Below are 27,313 nucleotides of genomic sequence, written 5' to 3' on the forward strand. Positions count from 1 at the left end.
AAATCTCCCATACAAATGGTCCTCCAGCCTCTCCACTGTGAATGAGAAACCTCACTAATTAAAGGATAGAGCCTGACTTAATGAAAAGAGAATATATTTTATGTCTACTCTATGAACACTTCATTTTCCAGCAAATAGTGTCCCACCCCACAAACACCAAAGATCGTACGTACGTTTACTCAAGTAACCCATGTTATTCATGAGCAGACATTTTACAAGACAGAGGAAAAAGTATTATTCCTGAAAGAATTGTTTTGTAATACAGGATCTATGAGAAGGTCAAAAGGAAGCATTTCTGGACGTGTTCCATCACTTGATATTCAGGAAACCATTTTGTATGACACAAAGGATTAGGAAAAATAAGCTGCATGACATTTATTTTGTAATTTTAACATTAATATCTGTAGAAACATTTTATTGTCAGTACAAAAGTTAACAGGTTTCAAGACCTTTTTTACCCAATTTAAAAAAAACAAAACAAAACAAAAAAACAAACCAAAAACACCAACCACATAAAACTGTGTAATTTGCATTCAGATTGCATGGCCATATCAGTGTGAGTGTTCTGAAAGTAAAAACACGAGACTTCCGTAAAAAGATACAAACAACAGTGATATTTTAGCAGAGGCCAGTGCTATACCTACTGTTATGGAATGGATTAGAAGGAAATACTGGAGTCAGCATGAATTAATCCCTTAAAAAGATGCTGATATTCCTATGGCAAATTGTCATTATAAACAACTTCTCTCTTTTTAACTTAAGTTACAATAGAGGGACAGTCTAAAAAGCAAAAAATCCAGGCCAAAAGATCTGGAACCTATTATCCAACTCAGGGAAGAGAATTGTAGTTAATTTGATGCATGTGCAACCCAGGGTAGAAGCTCAGCTCCTTTTAGAGCAGTACGTTCTGCTATGGTTATAGACAAAGTAATGTCTCTCCTTACTTTAGGAACCCTCTTTAGCATCTTTTTTTTGGTAAGTGGAATGATTCTGCTTTTTGGCCATGGGAAACACTGCTAAAGAGTTAAACTGTTGAAGTGACGGGTATTGAGAATAAAAGACTTTCTTGTTAAAGGATTTGGTTTTGATAAGAATAATCATCTGACACTGCAGTTTTTATCACAAATAAATCAAAAGTTTAATTCCCCAAAATTAGTTATATACTGTAAATATTTCTTTTTTTAAAGATCTGAAAACTAGTAAAGACTGAGCAATATATCTACTAGTTCTCTGTGCTGCCTGCATAGAAATGCCATTTAAATTACAAAAACACAACAACCCTATAAACGATTAACTGTTTTGTACATTACCAATTAGTTAATAAATTAACGATATACCATTTTCCCTGAAAGCAAAGTATTTTCCACCTTTGGATGGTGAAAATTAAGAAATTCTGTGTAAGAACAGCATTTAGCAAATAGCTGTTAAAAAAGAGACTAATTTGCTAGGTGGATTGGGACATCCATTTTTAAATCAATACAAAAAATAATTCATTGTAAATATATATAATATATATTTATACATATTTTGAATATATTTACATACATCCAGCACCTATATACTGCATTTGTGCTCTGTAAGTGTGTGCCAACATATATTTTCTCCAAATATTACAAAATAAACAAGGAAGGCAGACCCAGAGTTTGCCTCAAGTCCAACTGGTCCATTGTACAAACAAAGTCTGTTGCAGCTTACAGGAAGCCAGAAAATCGATAGCGATGGGTATCTAGACACAGCTCAGAAACATTCTTCTTTGTTGGGAATATTTAAAAGTTGCAAATTATGAGATCCTTTATGTAGGTTCTGACTGCTTTCCTCCAAGTTTGGGGTCTTTTTTTCCTTTTTTTTTTTTTGTTCCATATTTCATATGTACAAGCAGAAACATTAAGGTCCTGGAGAAAAGATTTTGCTTTGTATATGGTAGGTAGCTTGATGTTCTTGTTTCTTTATTCCTCTGTATGATTTCTTTTCATGTTTTAACACTTCCATTCATGTGTTGGTACTTGGGAAGACAAGGTTCATAAGGCATTGGATCGGGAGAAAAAACAGAGTCGTCACCTGAAGAACACGAACTCCTCGTGTCAGGGTAACTAGGTGAATACTGTTCGAGAGGTCCACTGAGGTCCAGATACTCCTATGACAAAAGAAATACATTGCATTTTTGGACAGTGAATAAAACTGACAATAACATGTTACCGCTGCTCTGATTTGGGTTGATTATATTGTGGTTAAAAGAACAGTTTAAAAATGACACTCATTCCTCTAACGCAATTGCATTCAAAACTGCCTGTTGCTTAAATATCTCATAAAAGAAGGAGCTTGAATAGAGAAAGAAAAACCAAACCAATAACACGGTACTTTTCTGACGTCCGACATCACCAGCATTCGCCGCGTCAGTGGAAATAAACATGCCAACCACATCAAAAGAGGACTTTTCACTCGCAATGATAAAAATGAAATTTCATCCTAAATAGAACCATTTTTCTTTAGCACATGGTAATGATTTGGAGAGGGAAAGATACTTCCAACTTTGTATTCCTTTGGTCACTTTGAATATCTGTTTTATATTCTGTGATATTAAATTTGTTTTTAAACACGCAGTGGCATACGTGCAAAAAGGAAAGGAAAACAAAATTAAAAAAATTAAAACCCTAGATTTGGGTTTTTACACTACATATTTGTGTGTGTGTGTGTGCGCGCACGCGCATGTGTGTGTCCCAGAGCAGCCATGACCAAAGCAGTCATTAAAAAAGGAAATAATATCTGCTGAATCCAAGTTTTGGGTTAAGGCTCTTTTGCTAGAAACAACAGTTTTGGCAGGAGAATAAAGTTATTTTTCCCCTTGAAATGTTCCTTCTCTTTCAACTTCTAAAGGCAGCTGCATTCATTTAAATGCAATCTCTTCATTTGCTAAACCTCAAGCTATGATCATACTGACGAGACAAGTCTTCCACCTCAGTCAGTATTTTATGCTGCTGTACTTAGGTTTGGGGTAATTCAGTTCTTCAATTAACATATTTTTTTTAAAGTCAGAAATTCAATCATTACCATATTATAGTAAAAAACGGTCACCATTTAAAAGAGGGGGGGACTGTAAGTTTTAAAATGCCGACAAATACAGTAGGCAGCAGAAGACAGTTTGTCTCACTGCCTAGGCTTTTAAAAGATCCACGAGGACAATCTTGATCTTTATTTATGTATTAGCAAACCAGTCCTACGTGATCAGAAATAATCAACCATTTTCTAAGCAGACAGAAGAAGAAAGCAGTCCAGTATGTAAAGGAACAGGGCTTTCTCATGGGCTATCGGGCATGGCTCCTCATATCAAAAGGCCTGATACAATTCAGTTACGAATTCAGAATTGAAGGTGGGATCCTCAACCCCTCTCCAGCCTCCTGATCCGATGTCAAGGGCCAGAGTCACAGAAAGGGACACAAGAAGTTTCCAGTATGAGGATGGTTCCTGGTGGTGATATAACCACACAGCCACGAGGCTGACTCTTGGCGACTTCTGCTCATGAGGCTCAAGGAAACATCGCACACTACTCTGGGAAACAGGGGAAATAGGGTCTTTTGGGGGGAAAAAAAAACCACAACAAAAAAACCCCACCCAAAACCAAAACACCAACAAAAAACCCCAACAGGTGATGATTCAGCATGTAGAAGAGCAAGATGTTACCATTTAAGCAGAAGTAATTACTTGCACAAATACAGAAGATATTACTGGCTGCCTTGGCAATTCTTTGAGTTGTTGGGTGAACTAGGCTGACCCTGTATCAACAGTGTCATTTCAGGGGGAAAGGGAAAGTGCCACTGTGGAGGGGACGAGCAGAAGTATTGTCAGACTGATTCCAGAAGGACCTGCACTTCGGGAAAACTCTGCAGATTACACAAAATCAAGAAGTCTCAAAAGCACAAGCTATGGAGGAAAACGGGACACACTGGAGTTCTCAGGAGACACGGAGTGAGAACATAACGAGTTTTCAGGAACATAAAACGTGCTGCAAAGATAAGTGAAATAATTTGCTTTTTTGTCCAGGGTGGATAGGACAGAAGCAGTATCTTATGTTGAAAGATTAGAGATTAGGAAAAACTTTCAAGAAGCACGGCTAATGAAACAAAGCAATAGACTGTCAAGGGACGATGCGGAAACACAGCAGTGGAGATCTTTAAGGACAAGTTACATAAACATCTGTCAGGAATGACAAACGTATAGTGGATCCTGCCGTAGGCCTGTCAGATGGACTGGATGTGTTCCTAAGCTTTTTCCAGTCGTTTTTCCTATGATTCTAGTCTAAAGTAACTTACATAACCTTAAAGGCCTTTCCAGGTTACCTTTGAGATCATTCCAGGTCTATGAGCAGTACAGAATTGAGAAGACAAGATGGTTAAACACACACAAAAAAGAAAGCAATGTCCTTTCCCAGGCTCAGAATTGCAGCCCAGAACCTCCCTCTTGAGTTTGCAAATGCATATCCAGTCCAAGCCACCCAGCACTCCGCGGTGGCAGCCAGCCCACCTCCAGCCCATCTTGTGAAATCATATATAAATTAGGCAGGAAAAGATGCAGTCAGGACTGGATGAGGGGAAAATGGAAACAGCACGCAGAGCTGTGTTACTGACTCCATTGGCAGCACGTAGTCCTGCCCCATCTCTGAAGGTATCACTTTTTAGAGGAAGCCTTAACAACAGAATCCAGTTAAATTTATAGCTGCTACTGAAGGCAAAGAATCTTTTTCAACTGGTTCTACTGAGCAAATGATGAGCATAAAAAACAGCATCTCTTTACTCAGGTTCTCCTGTCACCTCTATTGCATACAGCCTTTCCTAATGCGGCTTAATAATCCATTTTTTATTTCTATGACAATTCTGAAAAATTAGAAAGCTTTGTTGAGGACCAATATAGAGCCATCCAAACCTTTTTTTTTCCTACCTTCCCTCCCCGCCTTACAAAGAAGTGCTATAATCATAGCAAATCTGAAAAATTTATTTTGAAATGGTCAAAAAAAGTTGTTGCAACTTTACTCTGTATGAGTTTCGTTCTTTTTTTTCCCCTCCTATTACACATATCATTTCTCAGAAATGTTAGGAATTTGTAAAATGTTTCTGTGACACCAGGCGTTTTCTCTCAAAAGAAGTTTTCCACCTAAAGAATCAACATTTCCATCACTTGTGATCTCCCTCAAAGGTGCGTGTGACTTAGTGATAAGAGAACCGATTCCTGTGTGAATACCCTAATCAGCGTGTTCCTTGCTAAAACTAATAATATCTCAGACCTCTAAAAGAATGCTTTTCAAATAAAACCTTTTGCATGCATATATCCCAACCTGAAGCAGTGTTAGGCAGGACCTTTGGATAATTGGATGGCTGTTTGCACGTTCCCCGCGGGTCCTCGTTCCCTCCACAGAGAGCTCTTTCAGTGAACCTAATTCACTCTCAGACATATAATCTCAAATCTACCATTGACGATTTCTCCTCTTCTGACCTAGATATCATGGCTGGGAATCAAACCGAGTCGGTAAATGAAAAACACCATGAAGTCTACATCTCTCCTTCACATGAAACTCATGTTGAAACATAAACATTGCCCCTCAACCTGCCACGTGTAGTCCCTCGATACTGCTATGTTAAAACATCAAAAGATGCAATGAGAAATAAACAAAAACACTTTAAAGATGTGTTTCTGTTTAGTTACATAAATCACGGCATAATGGCAAAAAAACGAGGATTTCATAGGATACATAGTTTAGCTGCGTGTAACCTCAGAGGACAACAACAAACAGAACAAGAAGAGAACTTGAGCAGGATTTCATAACTGAATAAATTCCATCTGTCTCCTGAACCATTTCTCCTGATCAGCAGCTTATGGAGGGAAACAATTTACCTACCTCATTAGTTGTGAGAGTGAGAATCCGATCCAAGTCTTCCACCAACTGCTTAAAAGTTGGTCTCTGTGAAGGCACAGCATGCCAGCAATCTCTCATCATCATATAGCTGTAAGAAATACACATTTTCTTGGCTTAATTAAAATCACACATCCTTCTCGTAAACCTTTTCATGCATAGTCAATGTTCTTCATGACAAGTAAAGCTGTGGGCACCCACAGCCCTACATGTGGACCACTGACTTGACCGAAATTGCGCAGTGCTCCCTTCCTTCAAAGGTGCACTTCTACGCCTGGATCTCTCTTGCCCAGTGCCTAAATTACCTTTTTGGGGACCCAATTCTGTCGCCTTCTGTCCCAGGAATTTCAACAGTGTTCAATTACACATGCTGAAATATTTTTGCAAGTTGGGGGATTGCCATCTTTGTGAAGTGAAGAAATTAAAATAGGAAAAAATATTCAAAATAGTTAAGGGCTATACTGAAATATCAGAAAAGGAGAACACTCTCCCCTCATCACCAGGAGATAATGCTGCGTGAATGCAGAAGCTCCCAGATGTATTTTGTTGAGTACAAAACCAGACTGATGTACCTTATATACGATTAGTGGTATGTCTGCCATTTAGGAATTTTCATGTTAATGAAATTAAAATAAAACAAATACGGGTGTAAAAACACTGACAAAGACTGGCTTGTAGATGATCTACTCTTTTTCAATGGGATTACAGCAGGGTGTGCAGAGAGACATCCCCTGTCAAACGTTTCCTGAAGACCTTTTCATACCCTTTCTTTACATATCTGCACACACGCATATAGCCACAATTTTTAGAGTCAAACAACTCCAAAAATGTTTGATTCTGCCAGGGGTAGCATTAACCACGTGAATTCAGTCCAGTTTGTGCCCTTCCATCCTGGTACAACAGCAAATAAGGGTCCTTACAGCTCATTGGTGCAGTTGGCAGGTTTATCCATTCGGTGCCCTTCTTTAAGCAGCTTAAAAAGTTCCTCCACTGGGATTCCTGGGTAAGGGGATCCTCCTAAGGTGAAGATCTCCCACATTAACACACCAAACGACCATCTACAAATCAAAGACAAAACTGCATTAGAAGATCTGCCTTACTGCTGAAAACAGAGAGGCGTCTGCGGCAGATGCAATGACTGCAAATCCATCTTCGGGGATGCTTAAACCAACACCTGCCCAACTCCGACCGCCCCGAGCGGGACACATCAATCTGCGAAGTGCACCAGATGCACGGGCGGCATATAGAATAGGGACGGACCTCGGCACGTTCTCAAACCCACTCTTTGCCTTTGTCTGGTGTGCTCCGAGCACCCCCAGTTTCCAGGGCTACTGCAAAGAACTGCGTCTTCACAGCTTAATTATTTACAGAACACTCACAGCTGCGCTGAACTGCAATTACGTGGCGGGATATTTTGGAAAAAGCAGACTGTTGAAAATAAAAAATATTTCGCATCGTTCTGCTCTTCTTTTTGCATTATTAATTTTTGTTAGGAAATGAAGGAGGCTAATTTCAAGCCAGCTTTCCTGCCTGCTTGCCACCTCCTCCAGAGCCTGCCTCATCACGCCTTGCTGGCAACCCAGGGCTCTTTGGCAGGCGGCTTTGCCAGGTGAGCGCGAGCACACAGCTTGCCCTGGCTCCCGAACCTCTCTGCAGCTCTCCCAGCTTCGCAGCAGTGTATTTTAGTAAACTGTTTGCACAAACTTACAATAATATTATCTTTAGCCATCTTCAAAGCCACCACGGGGCCAAGAGCCTCCAAGTTCCAGCAGTGAAACCCTCGTCCTCCGTGGTTGCTGCGCAGCTCAGCCTGACTTTCAGTCCTCAACCAGTGAAGGAGTTTACTCCACGTTCACTTAAATATTTTGCCAAGATGTTATTTTTAAAACAAAAGTTTGATCCACCCTTAGCCTGTGTATATACTTTCCTTGGTAAATAATGTAAAGATTGCAGGAAAAGCCTCAGTAAATGCTTCTCTTAAGGAGAGAGCGTCTCAGGAAGTGCACCCAGGTTAAAGAAAGAGGAGATACCTCTTATTTTCTCTGCCCTGCTTTTTCTTTTTAACCCTGCACTGACATGCATAACCTTTTACACCTGTGCTGGGAAGCATCCAGCCCTTTACGGTTAACAGCTCCTCTCGGAGAAATAAAAAACATAAGATACTCATCTGCGCCGCATAAAAAATACACGTCTACTTCAAGCGCAGTGCACGCGAGTACTGTAGATGGGCTTAGGAAACTCTAATGGGAAGCAGAATAAATCCTGAGCGGTTGCATCAGCCAGCAACTCTGTGCACACATTAAAAGATTTTGAAGTGTCAGAGTCCAATGATTTCCTACTGCATGTGAAGTACTGCTGGGAAGCAGCAATGCTTCTAAAAAATCAGAGAAAGCTTTTCCAGTGCAACCAGCCTATGTTTTATTATACCTAATCTTAGCACAAATTTTTTATACGACGTTTTCAGGAACTTTCTTTTCTTTTTTTCTTTTCTCTCTCTCTCTCTTTTTTTTTTTTTTTTTTTTTAAACCTGAAGGAAGTCCAGCGTATGTCAAAAGCCAAGCAAATTAGATAGACTCTTTGTAGCTGCACATCCGTAAATAAGTTCAAGGGGGGAAACTTCCGCACTGACAGAAGGAGGTTAGCATTTTCCACCTTTCATGTGCTTTGAAGCCGGGCAGATTAGTAACAGAGCACTGGTTAGCAGTCTACCATAAAATCCTCACTTTCTAAGGGCAAGTCCTGTTCCATCTATTAATACGTGAAACAGAATGAAAACGCTTAAAGGTAAAGGCCAACAGGAAAATATGTTTCAAAATATCCCAAACTTGTAACAAATACAAACCAAAACAACCCTCCTTCCCACCCCCCAAAACTCCATCCAAATAAGGCCACTTACACATCACTTTGATGCGTGTAAACTCTGTCAAACAGAGCTTCTGGAGCCATCCACTTTACTGGAAGCCGTCCCTGGAAGTTTGGAGGGGAAGGGAAGGAAAATTAAAAAGGTAGCAATTTACAGGATGATTTCAACCCCCATTTTTTAAAAAGAGTAATCAATTCTCAGAGAACAGTCTCCTAATGCCAACCAGCACGTAATTTACCTTCAAAATTTTCAGGGGAAAAAATAGTAAAACAGGTTAAAGTAGGCAGACTGTTAAGAAAAATGGATATAAACGTTGAAGATAAAATTAAAAGCACTGAGGGCTCCCAAAAAGTTCCCAGACTGCTTGCTAGGAGAACAACAGAATAAGCCCATCAAAATTAACAAGATAATTCCACTGTGCCTCTTTAAAGACAAAAACCACCCCAATCAATAATCCTCTGAAAAACAGGCCTGCCTGCAAAAATAAGTTGATGGCTAAACCCAAGAATTTTGTTTTCCTGTTCCACCTTTGGCGGTGACCCAAACAAAGCTCACGGTCACCACTGCCTCTTGCTTTGCACACACCGTCTGCTCTGCTCAGAGCCCAGGAACTCGTGGAAGGTTCAATTCCCTCCAGTTCGTACCTGTACCTGGTTGCTCTGTCTTCTGGAAGCAGGCAGATAGTACCATTAGAGTACCATTAATCACTCAGTGCTTTATTTTCGTACATAAGCCACTTAACATGATTGTTAATAATAATTAATATTTATAAAAAATATCAAAGCTTGTAGAACTGAGTGAGTTCCGCCAAGTTCCCATCAAAACCCACGTGTAGTTCGTCGGGATCATAGACCTCCTGAGAAGGAGGTGTAAGCTGCTCAAGCCGGGCATCAACGACTACATCTGAAATGTTTTACCTTCTTGATTTGGCACAGGTGAAACAGCAAAACAGTGACAGAGTGGGGAGTAAAAAAAATCCATTTTCTCAATGTCTAGCCCCACTTTGATGCTACCGCCACAACTGGTACATAACAAGCAAAGCACAGGCAAAAGGCACAAAGCTGTATGTGCCATTATCACACATAAACAGGGGTTTTATTACGGTTATTGCTAGCACTGTTTATGTAGCGTTTTTCAAGATCTTAGGGTTGGTACAAAATGAGCTGGAATCAACAGGAATATTTCCACTATTTCAAGTGATGGGAGTCAGGGACACACAAAAAACAACTCTTGTATTTTGGCATTTCTAATAAATCAGACAATATACAGCCTCTTCGGTTATCTTTTTAACTACCTGTCGCTGTAAGAGGGGACAGAAATGCTCATGTCCTTGATCCCTGTTTTCTGTCCGCGATGAAAAGTGAGGCTGCTCTACAAGAAGCCCATTAAGTTTATAACCATAGTTTTGAAGTGAATCATCGCAAGAAACACTTGTTTCCAGAGAAAAGAAAACCATCCACTTACATTAGTAGTCTTTTTATAATAATCTATATTGTTGATGTCTCTGGCTAAACCGAAGTCTGCTATTTTCATGACATTATTTTCAGTTACTAAAACATTTCTTGCAGCCAAGTCTCGATGGATACACTGGAAAGAAAAGAGAAAAAAAATAAAGGCCCACTGAAATAAAGTGCTGTAAAAGTGAAATTACTTCCACGCCAGAACTAAGTCTCCTTTACAGATTTCAACCTAAATCACACGGTGGGAAAGTCACACATTTACCACAAGCCTGTGAAATACTATTGTCTTAATTACTGCGATCCATCCCCTCAGCTGGCGCTTCCAAGTTGGAACAACGGCCCTAAGAAGCCTCTTAAGAAAAGCCTGGTTTATTTAAGACTTATATTTTTTGCTAAGGATGAAAGCTTGGGTGGTGACCCAAACTGCGCCACGCTGTCTGTGATTCACTCTCCATCACACATGCCCAGGTACAGGTATTGCAGCACCTTCATTACAAATACTGTTAATGAGGGTTTTAATAAGGTGCTTCTCTTAAATTGTGTCACCTCACCAGAGCTAAAACCTAACAGTCTGCATCAGTGCAACCATTTTTAATATAAAAGACCTTAATATGAGATATATCCATAGTATATAATTTTAAACTACACGTCTAGTGTCCATTATTTACCTCAGCCATGAGACTATAACAATTTCATTTTAAAAAAACCAAACCAAACCAAAACAAACAAAACAAACCAACACAATCTGGGCCGGGCTGTTGGCTTTTTAAACAGCTTTGATACTGAAGCTAAAAATGTTCTCTCCTCAGAGATTTTTCCTTCGTGTCAGCATTATCCTGAAAACTTGCAACTGATTCTTGACACCGAAAGGACGTTGTGACTCTCTGGGTATTACTCCTGTGTTCAAGCAGCCTTATTAGGGTTGATGGCAGCAGGGCCATGGTAAGAAACATCGCATTTGGAATCCACCCAGGATATTGTACTTCTTTTCAAGTTAAATATCCCCCCTTTTTTTTTTCTGCCTCAATTTTAGATTACTCTTTATGTTGTCCTCTTTATTTCAGCATGTGCATAGACATGCTGGACTGAACCACTACAAAAAACTGTATGACAGCCAATTTCTTTCTCACATTATAACTTGCCCCAGCAATTTTCTGAGATCTCTTATCCTGCAAGGGTAAAATGAGCCTACAAAGCTTCTGCTCCTCACCGGGTTAGTCATGGGGAACTGCCAGGAAAAACCTGCTCCAGCAACGCCTTCACATGCGCAGGACCAGACAACAGCACATGCTTTCAGCATCAAATCAGTCTTCTAATTCAGCATCAGCAACGCTACGGTAGCAGAAATAACACAGGCCAGCCTTCCTGCTTCCCTGTCCCTGTTCTCAAACCCTGCAAGAACATCCTCTGAGACACCAAGAACTCAATTCAGTTGCCCAAATAGAAGTACACATTTGTCATCTGAGATGACCTACGATATCCAAGGTATCTTGATGAGACTACTGGTAACAACAGAGTGGCAGGCTGGGGGTACCACAGAGCACCTCAAATGGCATGTAACACCTCTGAGTGCATACACCAAATGATTCAAACCCTGGTATCTTCTGTCAGTATATTTCTGCTTTCTCATACCCAACAGTTTTACAGCTGAGACTCTCCCTATCTTCAAAATGGTGCCATTATAAGTTTCCATATCTGACAGGTTTCATAGTTGACCCTATGGCCCTAACAATTTGCTGCCTCTTTGCAGTGATCTGGGCCAGCCCCTGTATCTGGACCCCTGAACCACCCCTGTGGTTCTTGTGCAGTACTGGAACGATGGAGGAGTCACATCAACAGAATTTTAAAAAGCATCCATCCAACTTAGAAACAACATCCCATTTCCGATGCACAGTTGTTTGTAAGGCAAAAACCTTTTGTAAGGCAAAAAGTAGGCACTCAAAATCTTCTTTACATATTTCTTGCTTTTTTTTCTTTTTTTCTTTTTTTGAGGTCTCAGTGAACCACTTATTGGATTGAAATAACAAGAACACTGGCCTTCTCACAGCTCCTGCATGATGAAAATACCGTGAGAAGACCAGCTCTCTTATTATTCCAGCTCAATAAATGGATCCCTAAGGGGAAAAGTAGTAGTGAAATACAAACAGAAATGGTGCGATATCTGAAGAACCGGAATGCGCAGTTTTACTATGTGCTGCCTTTGTTTTCTCTCCACCCTCTGCCTTGTGCAACACCTCACACTCTGTCAAGCTCGGTGCTGCGCTGATCAAGTGTTTTTGCAAAGGAACTGGATCAAGGATGAAATGGTTCTGCCGCGTGTGTCCGTGCAAGCTCACACCTTCTTGGCAGTGTCCTACAGCAGCACTTCAGAGTTTCTCAGGAGGATGCCGGTTCTCAAGATTTGCCAATCAAAAGATTTCCTTTTTCCATTCACAACAGTCCTGTTTTCTTGCGACATGGCTCCTTGCCAGGCAATGTTTCATTAATCTTAGAAAGAGATATCCCAAGGTGCTCTACCTAATACAATACTCATGCATTCGCCATTAGAAGATTTTGTCTCGGTGGCATGCATGTCACCCTGTCTACCCTACCACACTAAGAATTGCTGTTTCAAAACAAAAGAATAAAGGTAAAATTAGACCTTGATTCCCCCTCCCCATAACACCTACAAGTGCAGAAAAGCTGTAAGAAAATCCTGACTCCACACAACAGGACTGGAGGTTTACACTCAGCTCTGGTCTTTCGTTAAAAACAGCTCCATACTTGGGAGTGGACACAACCGGAAATGGGTATAAATCCCACTAACCACTCCACTCCTTGCAGGAAGCACTTATCATCAATATCTGGTGCTCTGGTTTAGCCATTGGGTCCAAACACCACCCAGGGTATTCATGATTGCTTGTCCACCAAGCCACAATATGTTTACAGAGTTAGTTATACAGGGCTATTTAAGGTTTCATAACTATAATTTAATCAAATTATGGGTTAAAAAAAATGTTTGAAGAAAAGTTGAAGAAATGAGTGTCCAGGGACAGGACAGGATAAATAAATTCTTTCAAGAAGCTTGGTCTCCTGACAAACACCCGTTTTAAGTAAAGCGCATAATTCACAGTGACTAATTCACTCCACTTATTTTTGCCTTTTGTGTTTAAAATTTTTGCCCTGGCATCTTGTGGTCTTCTCCACTCTGCCTGTTATCATTCTGTAAATCCTTTCACTAACTGAATTCATTTATTTTGCATCACTACGTGAGCTGATTTGGTCGATTTGACTGGAAACAGAAGGCAAATGGTGCCTGCTGTCTCATGGGTGGAGTGTAACGTGACTTGTGTAATCAAGTGACCACCTGTGCTTATGAATTCAAAGAGCAGATATGTACGCAATATTTACTTTACATGATCCATTCTGGGCCTCATTTTAGCAATGTCATTAAACAGCGATTAAAAACTTTATGAATTTTCCCACTGACTTTCAAGAGTATGGATTGTGCAACTCGTTTGAGAAAGGTCCTTCTCCCAGCAAATTCTGGAACACAAACGAGATGAGAACAAAACCAAACTAAAAAAATGCGCCGAACAAATAAGCACCATGTGCTTTGTGCAGTATTTGCTGAGTTCTACCTACTTTTTGTGAAGCCAGGTACTCCATGCCTCTTGCCAACTGGTATGTGCATGACACTAAGTCCTTGAATGTCATCTGCTCTTCTGGTACCCTGTTAATATCAAACGAATACTCCATCCCTGGGGGGCGGCGTGCTCGCAGGTACTCACGCAGGTTTCCTTTGGAAGCATATTCTACTATCACGTACAATGGACCTTCGGATAAACAGAACCGTGTGACAACTGGAGTCAGGTCAAAGGGGGAAATGTTTCGATGTAAAGAAGCTTTCAGCGTTCTATAATAAATGAACTGAATGAATAAATGTTTAACTGTGAAATCAGCAAGCACAACTTGAAAGAAAAGGAGGTTTGGACCTGGCAAAGTGACCGACCCAAAGCTCCACAGCAGGATAGTGGCAGAGCAACAATTGGTGGCTGAAAGCATCTAAACCCTCACCCAGTGCCTTTTCCTTCCAGACCATGCCATGTACTGAAAAGCAAGCATTTTCCATCAAAAAATGCCGTGAGATCTCAAACAAGGGGAAAGTGCTTCTTAAGATTTTTAATTTCCAGAGTTTTGTGCCATTCTGCATCACTTTACATGACGTAATTAGCTTTTAATAAAAACACTGGTGGTCTTTAGAGAGCAAAAGTGCTCATTTCAATGTCATGGGATACAAGTTCTGCTAAAGCAGGACGGACAATTCAGAACAACAGGCGTGGGTAAAGCCCCTGTAAAATGCCTTTTTCTCCCTACAGCAAGGGATTAGAGAGTTTTCATATGATATAGTACCTTTCTCATATTAAAGCTGCAAGTATAATGAGAGACAGAAGTTAAAGTATTGCTGCTAAGCTAGAGAAATATCTAAAAATCCGATCATGGCATGAACGCTTCCTTAAAAACTCTTGAAAAATTATGATTAATGAGACTTGTGCAGACCTGTTGGAAAGTCCTGGTTTACTTTCTTTTCTCTACTCACCATCCTGGGTACAGGCTCCAAGGAGATTGATGATATTTTTATGCTTCCCAATCATCTTCATCATCTCCATCTCTGACACCAGGTCAGACAGATCTTTTTCTGTAGCATCATCTGTACAAGACACAAGCTCAGTTCACATTTTCTAGCGTGCCAGCCTGAACTTCACTAAGGCTCACCAGTTGTCGTAAAACACCATTGCTTCAAAATGCAGAATATGGGATTTGTTTTCCAGTATACACTGCACATTATACAAAGCCATATGTTATATCCTTAACAAAAAATAGTCTCCAACCTCTGTAGAGTGATCATCTCTTTAGTGTTATATGTTAAGAGGCAACAGAGTAATACAGCACATAAAAATTACGTCTTTAGCTATCAAATCTCCAATAACTATGCCTTTCCTGCAAACCAGCCCTCCAATTAAATTCAAAATAAATAGGCGCCAACCACCTGGGCTGAATGGGCTAGGATCTACACATGGACAGCTTCTGACATGACCTAAACTAAAAGCAGAGAGACCCACACGATGCTAATACATCTCCTGGCTCCTAAATACTCCCTGCTCAAGACAAACAGGCTGTCAAGGGTGCAGATTTACACCCCAAACTGCTGAAGGCTGAGGTCAGCTATGTGCTCTTTGACCCCCACCATGATGACAGAGTTCAGATGCCACAAAAGAACCTTTTCGTGGATGAGAACTGCCATATCACCCGTTCTGATCCCTAATCACCCAATTTTCTTACCTTTCAACATCTTCACTGCCACAGTCACCGCTTCTTTTGGCCTGTCTTTGTCAATCCCCACCGCTTCGGCCATGACGACTTGCCCAAAGCAACCTTCTCCCAGGGGTTTACCCAGCGTCAGCCTGGAGGTGTAAACAGCAGATCAGTGCAGGGTATCTGGTGAAGGGATGCAGCCAGTGAAATTCCAGGGCTAAATATAAAAAGCTTTCAACAACCTGCTGCAGCGCAAAGCATTTATCGCATGGAACTAATGAGACTCCAGGCACGCATCAGTTTTCACACGCGCCGCAGTGTGTTTTCTTAGGGATGGCATAGACGAGCACCACCTCAGACGGGCAGATCTGATGCTAAACCCAGCTTTTAAGCTCCCCCTCTCCTTGTAATAAGAAGCCGTGCTCGACGGCTGCCAGCGAGACACAGCGTGGAGGGGCAGAGCTTTCAGAAAGCATCAGACCACGGCTGAAATTCAGGAGCAGCCAGCAACACGCAAGCTGCTCCTGTCAGCATAACGCGGCCGCTCGTTGTCTTCTTTTTCATGTTGACTGCAAAGGGATGAAAGAAAAGTTTCTTTGTGTGTGCTGCCACGTGGTCGCTTTTAGGCAGCTGATGATTTGTGTGATACAGGGTGGCATTAAGAGCCGGGGGATATTATTAACTCCTGTGATACAATGGCACGGTGCAAACAGAAAGGAAAATCAAATGTGCTCTCAAGCAGCTTAATTTTAGCTCAAAATTCATATTCTTGCTTTCTGTTTGGGGCCACAGGCCAGGAACAATCTCTTGCACTGAAGGGATTAGACAGAACAGAGCCAACGAGTCAGTAGACACCGTGTTTGGGCACAGCTGCGGGTAACTATCGCACCCATTTCTCCGTCGTGTGGCTGATGAGGTGCCCGGACAGCTGCCTTCTGGTGGGGGAGAGGAGAGAGGATGAAGACGAGAGCAGAGGAAGGGAAAAGAGGCCGGTGACAAGCACATGGCAGAGGCTCGGAACGGGCGCCCGCCATGAGAGCCCAGGTGAAGGCACCCGGGACGCTTATGAGCCCAGAATGGCTACCAGGAGCCACCAGGGCCACCAGCCCCGCGGTTCCACTGCCCATCCCAGAGCGGCTCAGCCGAGGTGACCCTCGCCATGCCTGCCCACACGGGCAGCAGCACGAAGGCAGGGCCTCCACGGGACACCGCGCTTGGCAGGCCTCAGCCGTCCCCGCCAGCCGCCTTGTCTTCCCCACGGCCTCCCCTCCTCGCTCGGCTGACATCCCCTGCACGTTCCTCCAGCGCTGTGACCCTTCAAGGGGCAAGTCGGGACATTTTGTTTCCCCCCAGCTGGGTCGAGCGCAAGGGATGTTTCTTGGCTTTGGGGCTCTCTGCTGCCACAAGTGTCATGTATGAGGGTGACAGAAGATGCCTCCCATCTGCAGCACTCGGGCTCTGCTCAGGCAGCGGGAAGTAGAGAACGGGGGAAACTGGAACTCGGTTAAAATCACAGTTTCAACCTAAGAAACCTTTTAAAAAGAGCAGTCATTAGGTGGGCTATGCAAAGTGCATTTTGTGGAGCATATCCCTGGTGGCGAAGCCTGCTCAGCTGCAACAGACAGGCACAGAGATGGCAACCTCAACTTCATGAGGATGAAGAGATGAAATAAAAAAGAAACTTCAAAGCCTTTGGGCAAAATCTTTTTGGTTCCAGCCTCGGTGCGTAAGGGCCATATTTGGGCTCCTCTACTCACAGAGAATATCATCTAATGTCCAGAAGCAGTGCCACGGCAGAAATCCGGGAGGGCGCTCAGTGAGTTTGATGCTGCTAATGTTATGCAGTGTAGGGCCCTGATTTGGATAAGCGTTTTCGTAAGTGAGTTCTTAAAGTCTTGGCTTTCCATGGTCAAAAGCAGGATTCACAGATATTGATCTCATCAATGCTTATCAATATCTAAAGGGCAGGTGTCAAGAAAATGGGGCCAGACACTTTTCAGCGGTGTCCAGTGACAGGACAAGGGGCAACGGGCAAAGACTGTAACAGAGGGAATTCCATCCCAACATGAGGAAAAGCTGACAGAGCACTGGCACAGGCTGCCCAGAGAGGCTGTGGAGTCTCCTTCTCTGGAGATATTCAAAACCCACCTGGACACATTCCTGTCCAACCTGCTTTAGGTGACCCTGCTTTGGCAGAGGGGTTGGATGAGATGATCTCCAGAGGTCCCTTCCAAACCTGACCATTCTGTGATATGATCTACATAGGGACTCGTTTCTTTAAAGCATGGACTTCTGTCTTCCCCCGTGAAATACAGGCAGAGGTTGCCATACCACCAACAGAAGAGTGTTAGTCCAGGGCTAAGTGTTTTGAAAACCCCGCTTATCTGCTCAGGCACAAGACAGAAGCAAGAGGTGGTTCCTCCCGAGGGCAGCCCGCAGACTCCCTGTCAAATGCGGTCTTCGCCTCAGTGAGAATTCCTCAAGCTGTTTTGGATTGGTTTCTAAAGCAAACGCGAGTTTAAAAAGGTGCAAAGACTGAAGGGCAGCGTATGCTATGCTGAGGTCATCCCGCATTTTCTCCAGAACTAAAATTGAATTTAGGATCTTGGCAGAGAACAAACATTTGCATTGGAAAATGGTTAATTTATGTGCTATTGCCCTGCTAGGACTAACGTAACAAGCCCCTCATTGTGTGCCTCCTGCCCCCCAACCTAATAAACTGCCTCTAAATAGCCTCCTTTCATTGCAAATCTGCTCCACCTACATTTGTGCTGAATGCTGGTTTTAAATGTTTAGCGCACTAAAATTTTCCGCATTTAGTGTATCCCCCCAGGGTACGGGCTGACAGAAGTACATATACAGGCCCCCACTGTTGACTAGAATACTGCAGGTGGCAATTACAGCATTTTGCACTAGCTTTCAGCTACATCATTAAAATAATTTCCAGAACAGTTGTCAGAAGGTTCACAATTACAGCTCTTCTATCCAAAAGTTACAACGCTGAACTTTGAAAGAGAACTGTTGATGATAAAAGGTGCTATTTTCACGAAGCCACCTAAAGACTTCTTAAAGTTAGTACTATAATATATAATCATGGTTCTACCTGTGTTAATATTCTCTCCCTTTTATATGTCTTTTTTATATTAAGAAATATGGTTACAGCTTTAATTAGATTATTCAGCAGCTCATTTTGCATGTTAGTCAACAGACTTTGAAGAAAATATTATGTAGCCATATGAATTTGCATATATCAAGATTCAGTATGCTCTGCTTGAAACCTAATACTTTTAAGCCACAGAAGTTGTATATATATGTACACAATATGCAAAATATACCACTAAATCAAAAGCCACGATCTTCATTAATACAGGCTACTACAAAATCAACACAAAATCCTAGCCAGAAGGTCATGAAAGAAAGAAAAGATTGTTTAATACCATATTCTAGACTTTATCGCCTACATGATATTTTATTACCTGTTTTATAAATATTAAACAACTAAGTTTAATATTTCAACTAAGAAACATGGTTTAATGCTCACAGGTATTGCTTGGGGAAATATCAAATGCCATTCAATAATGCTTGCATGTGGGCATCTCTGCCAGTCTAAATCATATATCTTTTTGAAATAACATTCAGATTCACTCCTTTCGTAACAGAGGAGTTAGATTTCAGCAGAGTATCTGAAAACCTACCCAAAATCTGAAAATAAAATCAGTATACAGGCAGAAAAAATTCAGCTTCTATTTAAAAAAAGACTGATTTCAGACAACTGAATTCGATCTTGATCTTCAGAGGAGGTTCAGGTAATTGAGATTTTCTTTTAACTAAAGAAACCCTAGGAGACATTGGGAAAGATATTTCCTCTCATACTGTGTCATGTTTTTCAGATGTGTGTAGGTAGTGTTAAGAGAAACAGGCTACGTACTTATCTCTTGGAAATTCCCATTTTGGGTCTTCTGGCAATTCATACTCCGAGACTCCTGCCAGCATGGGGGCATCAGCAGTAGAGGAGAGGCGAGTAGTTATCCTCACCAGAGGCGTGTTGGAATTCATGGAGGAGCTCGAGTCGGCCGACACCTATGGTTGCAATACAACATGCAAAAAGGAGGAAAAAAAAAAAGGCAGAGATGTAATCTTGACCCAATGCCTGAAAAACACCAGTACCTGATAACCAAGCCAGCTCAGAACAGTGGTATTTTGAAAAAGTGGCTGAATCTACAGTCTTGTTTCTAGTGCACTGTTCTCACACACTTACCCTCCCTTGAAAGCACAATACTGACTAATTGCTGCCAAGGCTGTAAGTTTGTCCCATTGGTCAAAAATCACTTAAGTTTTAAATACCTGCACTCAGAAGATAAATTAAATAAACTTTTGTCTCTTTTTGTTTATCAAATTAATATTTTTTTAATCAACTGAGAGTATTTATATCACCACCCTCAAATACCTCAGTGGGCAGCTTATACTGTGCGCAGAGGTTACCAATAAGCTCTCTTCTTCCACTCACTTCTTGTTGTCTGTGTCACCATTTCTTTTCCCGAATCAGCACACAATTTGCTATTTTTTGGTGTTACTGTTCAATTGAAATTTTCAAATTTTAATTGAAAACCGGTAATTTTGCAAAGGCACATGTACTTTTCATCAGCACCAATGATCAAGATCACATGCGTTTTACTGTGTAGAAAATGCTGGATTCGCTCACATATTTTCTAAGCGTTCAATATTGAAAGCATCAAAAAGCCATCGCAATAATTGGGGGATATTTACGTTTTCCGTTAACTACATTCTTAATTAAAGATTCTGCAGGCAATGTGGAGAAAAGTTCATAACAAGAATTTAACGGGCAGTGCTTTGAAATGTAATGCACTTTGCAGTATGATTTCTCATCAGCCTCAACAACAAAACGTATTCCATCCATGTAAAAAAACTTGTCCTGGTGTGAACGGTCTGTCTTCCACGAGGCTCCTTCCTCAAACCTGCAAGCAGCAGCCTGCTGTCTGCTGACCTCAGAGTTTTAAGGGAATACAAACACAAACCAAAACCGCTTGTATTGCCACTCTGTCTCCTCCTTTAAGTGTGAATCCTCCTTCTCTCTTCAGGCCATGACAGTCTTGGCCAAGCCCAATTCTGGCAGCCAAGGCGGGACGAAGGTTGTTTCACAATGCCATCGCTGGTACCTGTCCTCACAGCAGGCGGCAGGAGGTGCTTCTTGGCCAGCATTGTTGGGACCGTCCCCAAGCTGGAAGCCTAGAGCATCAGAATAACTACCACTCTCGATTTTCATTCTCATCACCTGGAGTCAACTTTGACACCAGGTTTGCTTATGTAAAGTGCCACCAGGCTACAATTTTGTTCCAGAGGTCTCACTAGATAAAAAAAGCAATTATAAGCAAACAGATCCTAATAGCATTAGAGTGCAAATCAGTGACACACAGGGACATGAACACAAAATCCTCTTGTCTCTCTGACACCTGATAAGCGCAACTTAACGCTCCCTTATTTCAAGTCCAATTAACAATTACAGTGTCTCAGCCCACGGAATTACTCGAGCTCCTCAGAATGGGGCTGAAAGGCTTTTGCAACCATGTCACGCTCTTACACAATGTATTTTGACAAGACAAGGCTAAGGTGCTCAAAAGAGTTTCTCATCATGACTCTGACAACCTGTTTTGTTCGAGAGATCTTTTCGCAGGGTGACATGCTCAAACCCATCTCATCAAATGGGGTTGGCTTCTTGACACATTTTTCTATGACCAGAGATTAAGACTGGAAAGAGGTTTCATAAGGAAGAAAGTGTTAAGGACTGCTATCAAAAAATTAACCTTGGTAATCAGTTTTGCAGCTGACTGAGAGACCTTTCTCGATATCAGAAGCTCCAGCTTCTGCATGCGAGATGTGGTATCTGTGGAACAAGAGAGTATAACCGCACAAATAAGGCTACCCATTCAAACAAGTGAGGTGAACTGCTTTCCCCTTAGTCCATCCAACCATCGTTAATGTTAATATTTACTTTCAGCACATGTAAGTACCTGGCACATTCCTCTAGCCTAATAAATACGGTGAACACTTGGGATACAAACAGAAAACTACTATTAAGGCAGACTACATAGCTCTAAATAAATCAGTAAGTGAATACTCAACAGAGGCCTTCAAGAGGGAGGATTGGGGAGGTCCCCATTGACTGGAGGTTAGCAACTGTGATGCCCATCTACAAGAAGGGCCAGAAGGAAGATCTGGGGAGGCTTAGATTGGATATTAGGAAAAATTGCTTTACAGAAAGGGTTATCAAGCATTGGAACAGGCTGCCCAGGGAAGTGGTTGAGTCACCGTCCCTGGAGGGATTTAAAAGACGGGTAGACATGGTGCTGAGGGACATGGTTTACTGGTGGACTTGGCAGTACTAGGTTAACAGTTGGACTCAATGGTCTTAAAGGTCTTTTCCAACCTAAACGATTCTGAGAGAGATGCTGCTATGCCCAGCCTAGAGCAGAACACACCTGCTGGAGCCAAGTTGCTCACTCAGAGCTGCATGGAAGGTCAGCATGAGAACCCGGGCTGGAACTGGACTTCTACTTATTTTTTGTTCATTTTCATTATTTCACTACAGTTTAAAAATGATGCATCATGAAATGAACTAGCTCAGCAAATCTCCATGGACAATGTGGCACCTCCTTTGTCCCCCACAACTTCCCCGAATTTAATTTCTTTCTGGTTTCCATTTTTAAATCTCACTGCAAAACTACTAGGAACTCTCTGTGACCATTTTCCTCATTTTTCAAAAATCCACCCACCAGCCATTCTACCAAGATCTTGATTCAAGTCCTGATTTACTTATCAATTTATTTATTAACATTGCCTTTACTTTCTCAGTTTCCTTTATCATTATAGCCATTGTTTTCATGGGACATCAGGAAGGCATGGAAGTGAAGCTGCAAATTTAGATGATACCCTTTAAGTATCAGAAATAGCCCCAAATGAAAATGTTCTGGTTTTTTGGTGTTTTTTTTTTTCATTAATACAGTATTTGTATTAGATACTGCTCAGATCTCTGCCAGAGTTTCATCTTCTCACCAGCTCTTACACTCACAATTCAGCAGTCTTAGCATGGTTAAAACCTATAAATGTAAACTTGCAATAAACTGAAATACTCTGGTGATGCATTTCAAACACAGAAGTTAAATAGTAATAACGCATAGAAAAAACAGATGAAAGACTCTGCCAATTTCCCTTTTAACACAATTGCACATGTTTACTTCACAGGATAACTGGATGATTGGCCAGAGATGCTGTAGGTGAGCAAAGTGCATTAACGTGGATAGGAATGATGAGAAATCCAGAGGAACTACTCAGTGTCTGGGAGAAGAAAAATGGACTGCGCTCCCAGGGAATATTCTTCTGATTGATTAACTGGAGCAGTGCAAGGAGTTACAGGAGCTCAAGGGCTATAAAAATCTGCTCCAGAAAAGATGAAGCCAACCCAGGCTGGCCTGTGGTTGGAGGAGATTTTCTGTTTCAAAATGGCCTTTCACCTTTTCTGCAATAGTAAAGAATTAACCTTTCAACTCATCCTTTAAGCATCTTGTTTTATTGCCTTAGAGTGCACTATAAAACAATGAGGAAAACCCTACCTACTCCAAGGTCAGTAGACATGGTCAACTTTAATCTACATGTATACATTTAAGTAACAGCATACAGAAAGCCTTTTTCCAGCTTGCTGCTTGCAGTACTGCTCCCTCCAACCCCTTACCACGCCGGTTCAGGAACCAGTGACACTCCTGCCACGAACCCCACCTTTCAGCATGTGGAGTGGCTCTGAAGTGTATGGATGCTCTGTTTGCTTTCAGTTATGCAAAGATTCAAGATACATAGGACACAGGCACAACAGAGGCCGTACTGAGTTTCTGCAGCAAGCTTGTCATTGTACATGGCCAATATACCGACTCCAGGACCACTTTTGGGTCTACCAGGTGCCAAGAAGCAGCAGCTGAACACATAGTCAAAATGCATGAACTTCTTGGGCAATCACCCAGCTCACTAACATGGACTTCTCAAAGATAAAGGAACAAAGCACGGTGAGGGCAGAGAAGGAAGGAAGGGCACCTGATGTAGGTGAATTAGACATCTTCAAGGTCTACTCACTGTGCTGGTGATGCCTGTTTTCAGTGATGACGCTACACTAAGGAGGTATTTTGAGTGTTTAATTAAAATAAGGAAGGCAGAAGTCAGCCTGACTTGAGCAGAACACTTAAAGGACTATTGTGGTACATGTTAACCTCAACAGGAAGGTAGACCTCCACCATAAAATACTCTTTGTGTGCTTCCTTTCTACTTTTAGGAGGCCATAACCAAGAAAAGTACTGGCCTTGGGCAGATCTTTAGCTCCATATCTGCACTTCAGAAGGAGAAAAGCCCACTGTGTCCAAAGCTCATGCACCAATGCATTATTATGTCCCCATTTTAACAAGATATTTTTCCTTTGGCCAACACACTGTATTTAATCAGCTCTCAGATAATGCTTTACAGCATTTCTAAGCAGTGGAGCATTTAAAACAAACAAATCTTTGCTGGAATCTTTAAATGCCATGTGGCAAAATCAGCTGCAGAGCAGTGTGTAATTGTCTGTAATTGATTATGAAGGGTGTTTTCCTCTACTGATGATTTATACCGTATCCCAAAGCCTAGATCTGTCAGTTCTGGCACTCATGCTGTGAGATTTTAGCAGCCATGCAGTGATTTGTCAGTCTTTTTGAAGGCTCTGCTATAAAAGTTAATTTGAAGTCATATGCATATATCTATATAAATATAATTAGTAAGTAATGCTATTAGCTGTTTATAGAAACGGTCCATCTGAGTGTCTGGATCTAGGAAAATATAAGATTAAATGCATGAAACATGATTAAATACATGAAAATGATGTATTCCTAATGCAAGTAGTGGTGTTTAAAACACAGGCACATAAGCACAACCCCTTCAAGAAAAGTGCTCCTTTAGAAACACTTATACAACAAAATAGCACATGAGCCCTACTAGGCAAGTCAACAGTTTCCATATGCAGAAATCCAAGGATAACACAAGAAACTAAAATATATATTAAGGTAAATGCCTTGCAACACATCCTACTGCAAGTTGTGTAATCATCTTTGTATTTCAGAGTTTATTCTTTAAAATGAATGATATTTTTACAGCTCAATACTATGTGAAATACTATGTTACGTCACTTGTTCCAGGTTGCTTTTCTTTTTTTCAGGTTCCAGCTCCCATCATCAGTTTGAATTAGCTATTTTGCTCGGTGAGCTTAAGTCTTACTTTAAACCAATCAGTCTCCGCTCATCACAAATGTCCTCATTATAACTGTATGAAGGATTAGAACCAACAACTGCAGTAGATATAAATTGATGGGAATATATTTGAAATACTAAGCATAAGAAATCATTCCTCCCCTATTTAAGACACATATATACACCCAAGTTGAGGGGGTCCAAATTTGACAGATGAACTGTGACAGCACTAATGAAACGGTCTAGTGATGACAAACCCTTGTACTTGACTTTGACTGGGCAAGGCACAAGAGATGGGACCTTCTACAGCCACTAGCGCAGCACTGTCTTTTTGTCTAATCATAATTTATTTGTTGAAAGACAAACAGAAGTTCTACAAAATAGATGTATAACCTATTGAAGGCTACTCTTTACCTTCTGGTTCAGAGAACCTGTCAAATCATCTTGCAATGTTCAATCCCACAAATACTTCTTCCCCCTCTCTTGCGAGCTGGGACTGCTATGCAGAACATAGCTAATACCAACACAGCACTGCAGCTCTCAGCTTTATATAAAAGAAAAGGAACTGCTTGCTGGATGGATTTCCCTGTGAGCAGTTTCCATTTCCAAAACCCAATACCAGATCCCAGCGAGGCTGAGGATTGTAGGGGGAGGGAACTGATAATTCCTGACTTCATCGTGACCCTTCCTACGAATGTGAAAAGAACCACATTTTGGCAGGAAAAAAATGCCTGCATGTGGGGAATGATAAAATCCTGTAGTAGCTCAGACTAAATAGTGTAGGAGAATCCAGGCCTGCAAACCAAACCATATGTTACTCAGCAAGACTCTTATCCCGCCTAGACAAGATGGCATCACAGTCATGCGAACGCCTCTTCGCGAACCAGGATTATTTTCACATCCAGATCCTTAGGGAGCTTGACCCAGCAGCAAAGGGCTTCGAAAACAGTATCAAGAATTCCCCAATCTATGGCCTCATTTCTCTGGAATTCCACCAAATCCCATCACCCAGCCCCAGATCTCTGCCCAGCTCACACAGACTATACCTGGCCACAAGCATCTCCCCTGCCCGCCCTCACCCATCCTCTCAACAACTCGGCCACTTTCTTTATTCCTCCCCCCCCCCAGCACACAAACAAGAGAGGACTTTCTGTGATCAATAAATAGAGGTTTAGTGACAAAACCCTGCCATGCTTTAAATACAACCCTCTGAAATACAAATAAACTGAAACACAAAAGTAAGCCTGGCGGCAGAACAAAACAAACCAAGTTGAAGAATCCAGAAACACACACTCCCATTAAATAAAACACCTCCTGACTTATTTTTTAATTCTTGATCTGTGACAACGATTCTGAAATCCAAAACCAGCTTTAAAAGATGCAGAAGCTAAACGACTGCTGCAGCTTTAGAAATCAAGGAGACGAAAAATTAAGGAATCTTTACTGTTGATGAGCAAGTCTTCAGGGACTGCTCGTCTCATCCTGCCTTTGCAAGCTACTACAAACAATTAGTGAAATCATCAAAACAGAAATACAGATTTCTTTTAACACTTATAGTAGTTATATTTTCCCTCTGTGAAGACAGGAGAGCAGAGAGCCCTTCAATGAGAACATCCTGTTAATAAAAAAGTACTCGGGAGAATTGAGACTAGTGGAATTTTTGCTTAGGGGTTGAAACAGGATTCGCACTTCAAAACATGTACTGGTTTTCAAAAAATTATTCCCACTTTTAAAAGAAAAATGCTGTTTTTGCTAAGAAAATCTAGAAAACCAAAATAAACCAAAAAAATCCGGTCTGACAAGCATGTTATAAGACAGAGAATTATTTTTCCTCTGCAAAAACAATAGCTTTGGAGAAGGTCCATATTGCATCATTTAATGATAAATAACTAAACTGAGGGCATTGGTTGGCACTGCTGTCACACACAATGAAATAACAGTCTCCCCCTGAGGAGCCATTTCCAACTGACACAACTGAGCTCACACCAAACCCGAGGTATTTTTTATGCCGTCAACTTAGCTCTGAGTCATTATGATGCTTTTATATTCAGGCAGAAATCTAATAAATGTCTTTTATATAAGCAGCTGATATGTATCGCTCTCTGGTTTAGTACATAACATTTGAAAAGCCTTTTCTTTGTCCAGAAAGCTACACCAAATTTTAGCCATAGAGATGTGTAAATTGAGCCAAGGGCTTCTCATCAGTCTTTCTCATATACTCAGAAGCAAAAGTCCCTCTCTTTCTCTGTGATCCTCAAGCAAATGAACAAAATCATAACATTACAACAAAAAAAAAACCCAAAATAGCCAAGTCAATAAGAATTAACATTTTTGCTCATAAAACAAACCGAGTATTTTTCATATCAGACAAAGTTCACATCCCCCACCTCAGCTTTTGTAAAATACTGCACTTTAGAGGAAGATGGCTAAAGCATTACTAGAGGGATTTCTCTCTTGTATTTCTAACCATGGAGATTCAGAAACCCTGAAAAAGGGTTCAGAAAAAAGTAATAAC

General features: G+C 41.3%; 1 protein-coding gene across 1 annotated transcript in view; it reads right to left on the bottom strand.

Annotated features, from left to right (window-relative positions):
- Positions 1-1,856: 1,856 nt before the first annotated feature.
- Positions 1,857-27,313, bottom strand: part of FGFR2 (fibroblast growth factor receptor 2) — an 84,272-nt gene continuing 58,815 nt past the window's right edge. Inside the window, 9 exon segments of the mRNA XM_009881656.1 lie at positions 1,857-2,134; positions 5,888-5,993; positions 6,823-6,960; positions 8,799-8,869; positions 10,230-10,352; positions 13,850-14,040; positions 14,805-14,915; positions 15,548-15,669; positions 19,449-19,600. Coding sequence (XP_009879958.1) covers positions 1,970-2,134; positions 5,888-5,993; positions 6,823-6,960; positions 8,799-8,869; positions 10,230-10,352; positions 13,850-14,040; positions 14,805-14,915; positions 15,548-15,669; positions 19,449-19,600 — 1,179 coding nt within the window. The 3' untranslated portion in view covers positions 1,857-1,969.

Source organism: Charadrius vociferus, unplaced genomic scaffold, assembly GCF_000708025.1.
Source record: "Charadrius vociferus isolate BGI_N301 unplaced genomic scaffold, ASM70802v2 scaffold282, whole genome shotgun sequence".
Classification (NCBI taxonomy): Eukaryota; Metazoa; Chordata; class Aves; order Charadriiformes; family Charadriidae; genus Charadrius; species Charadrius vociferus.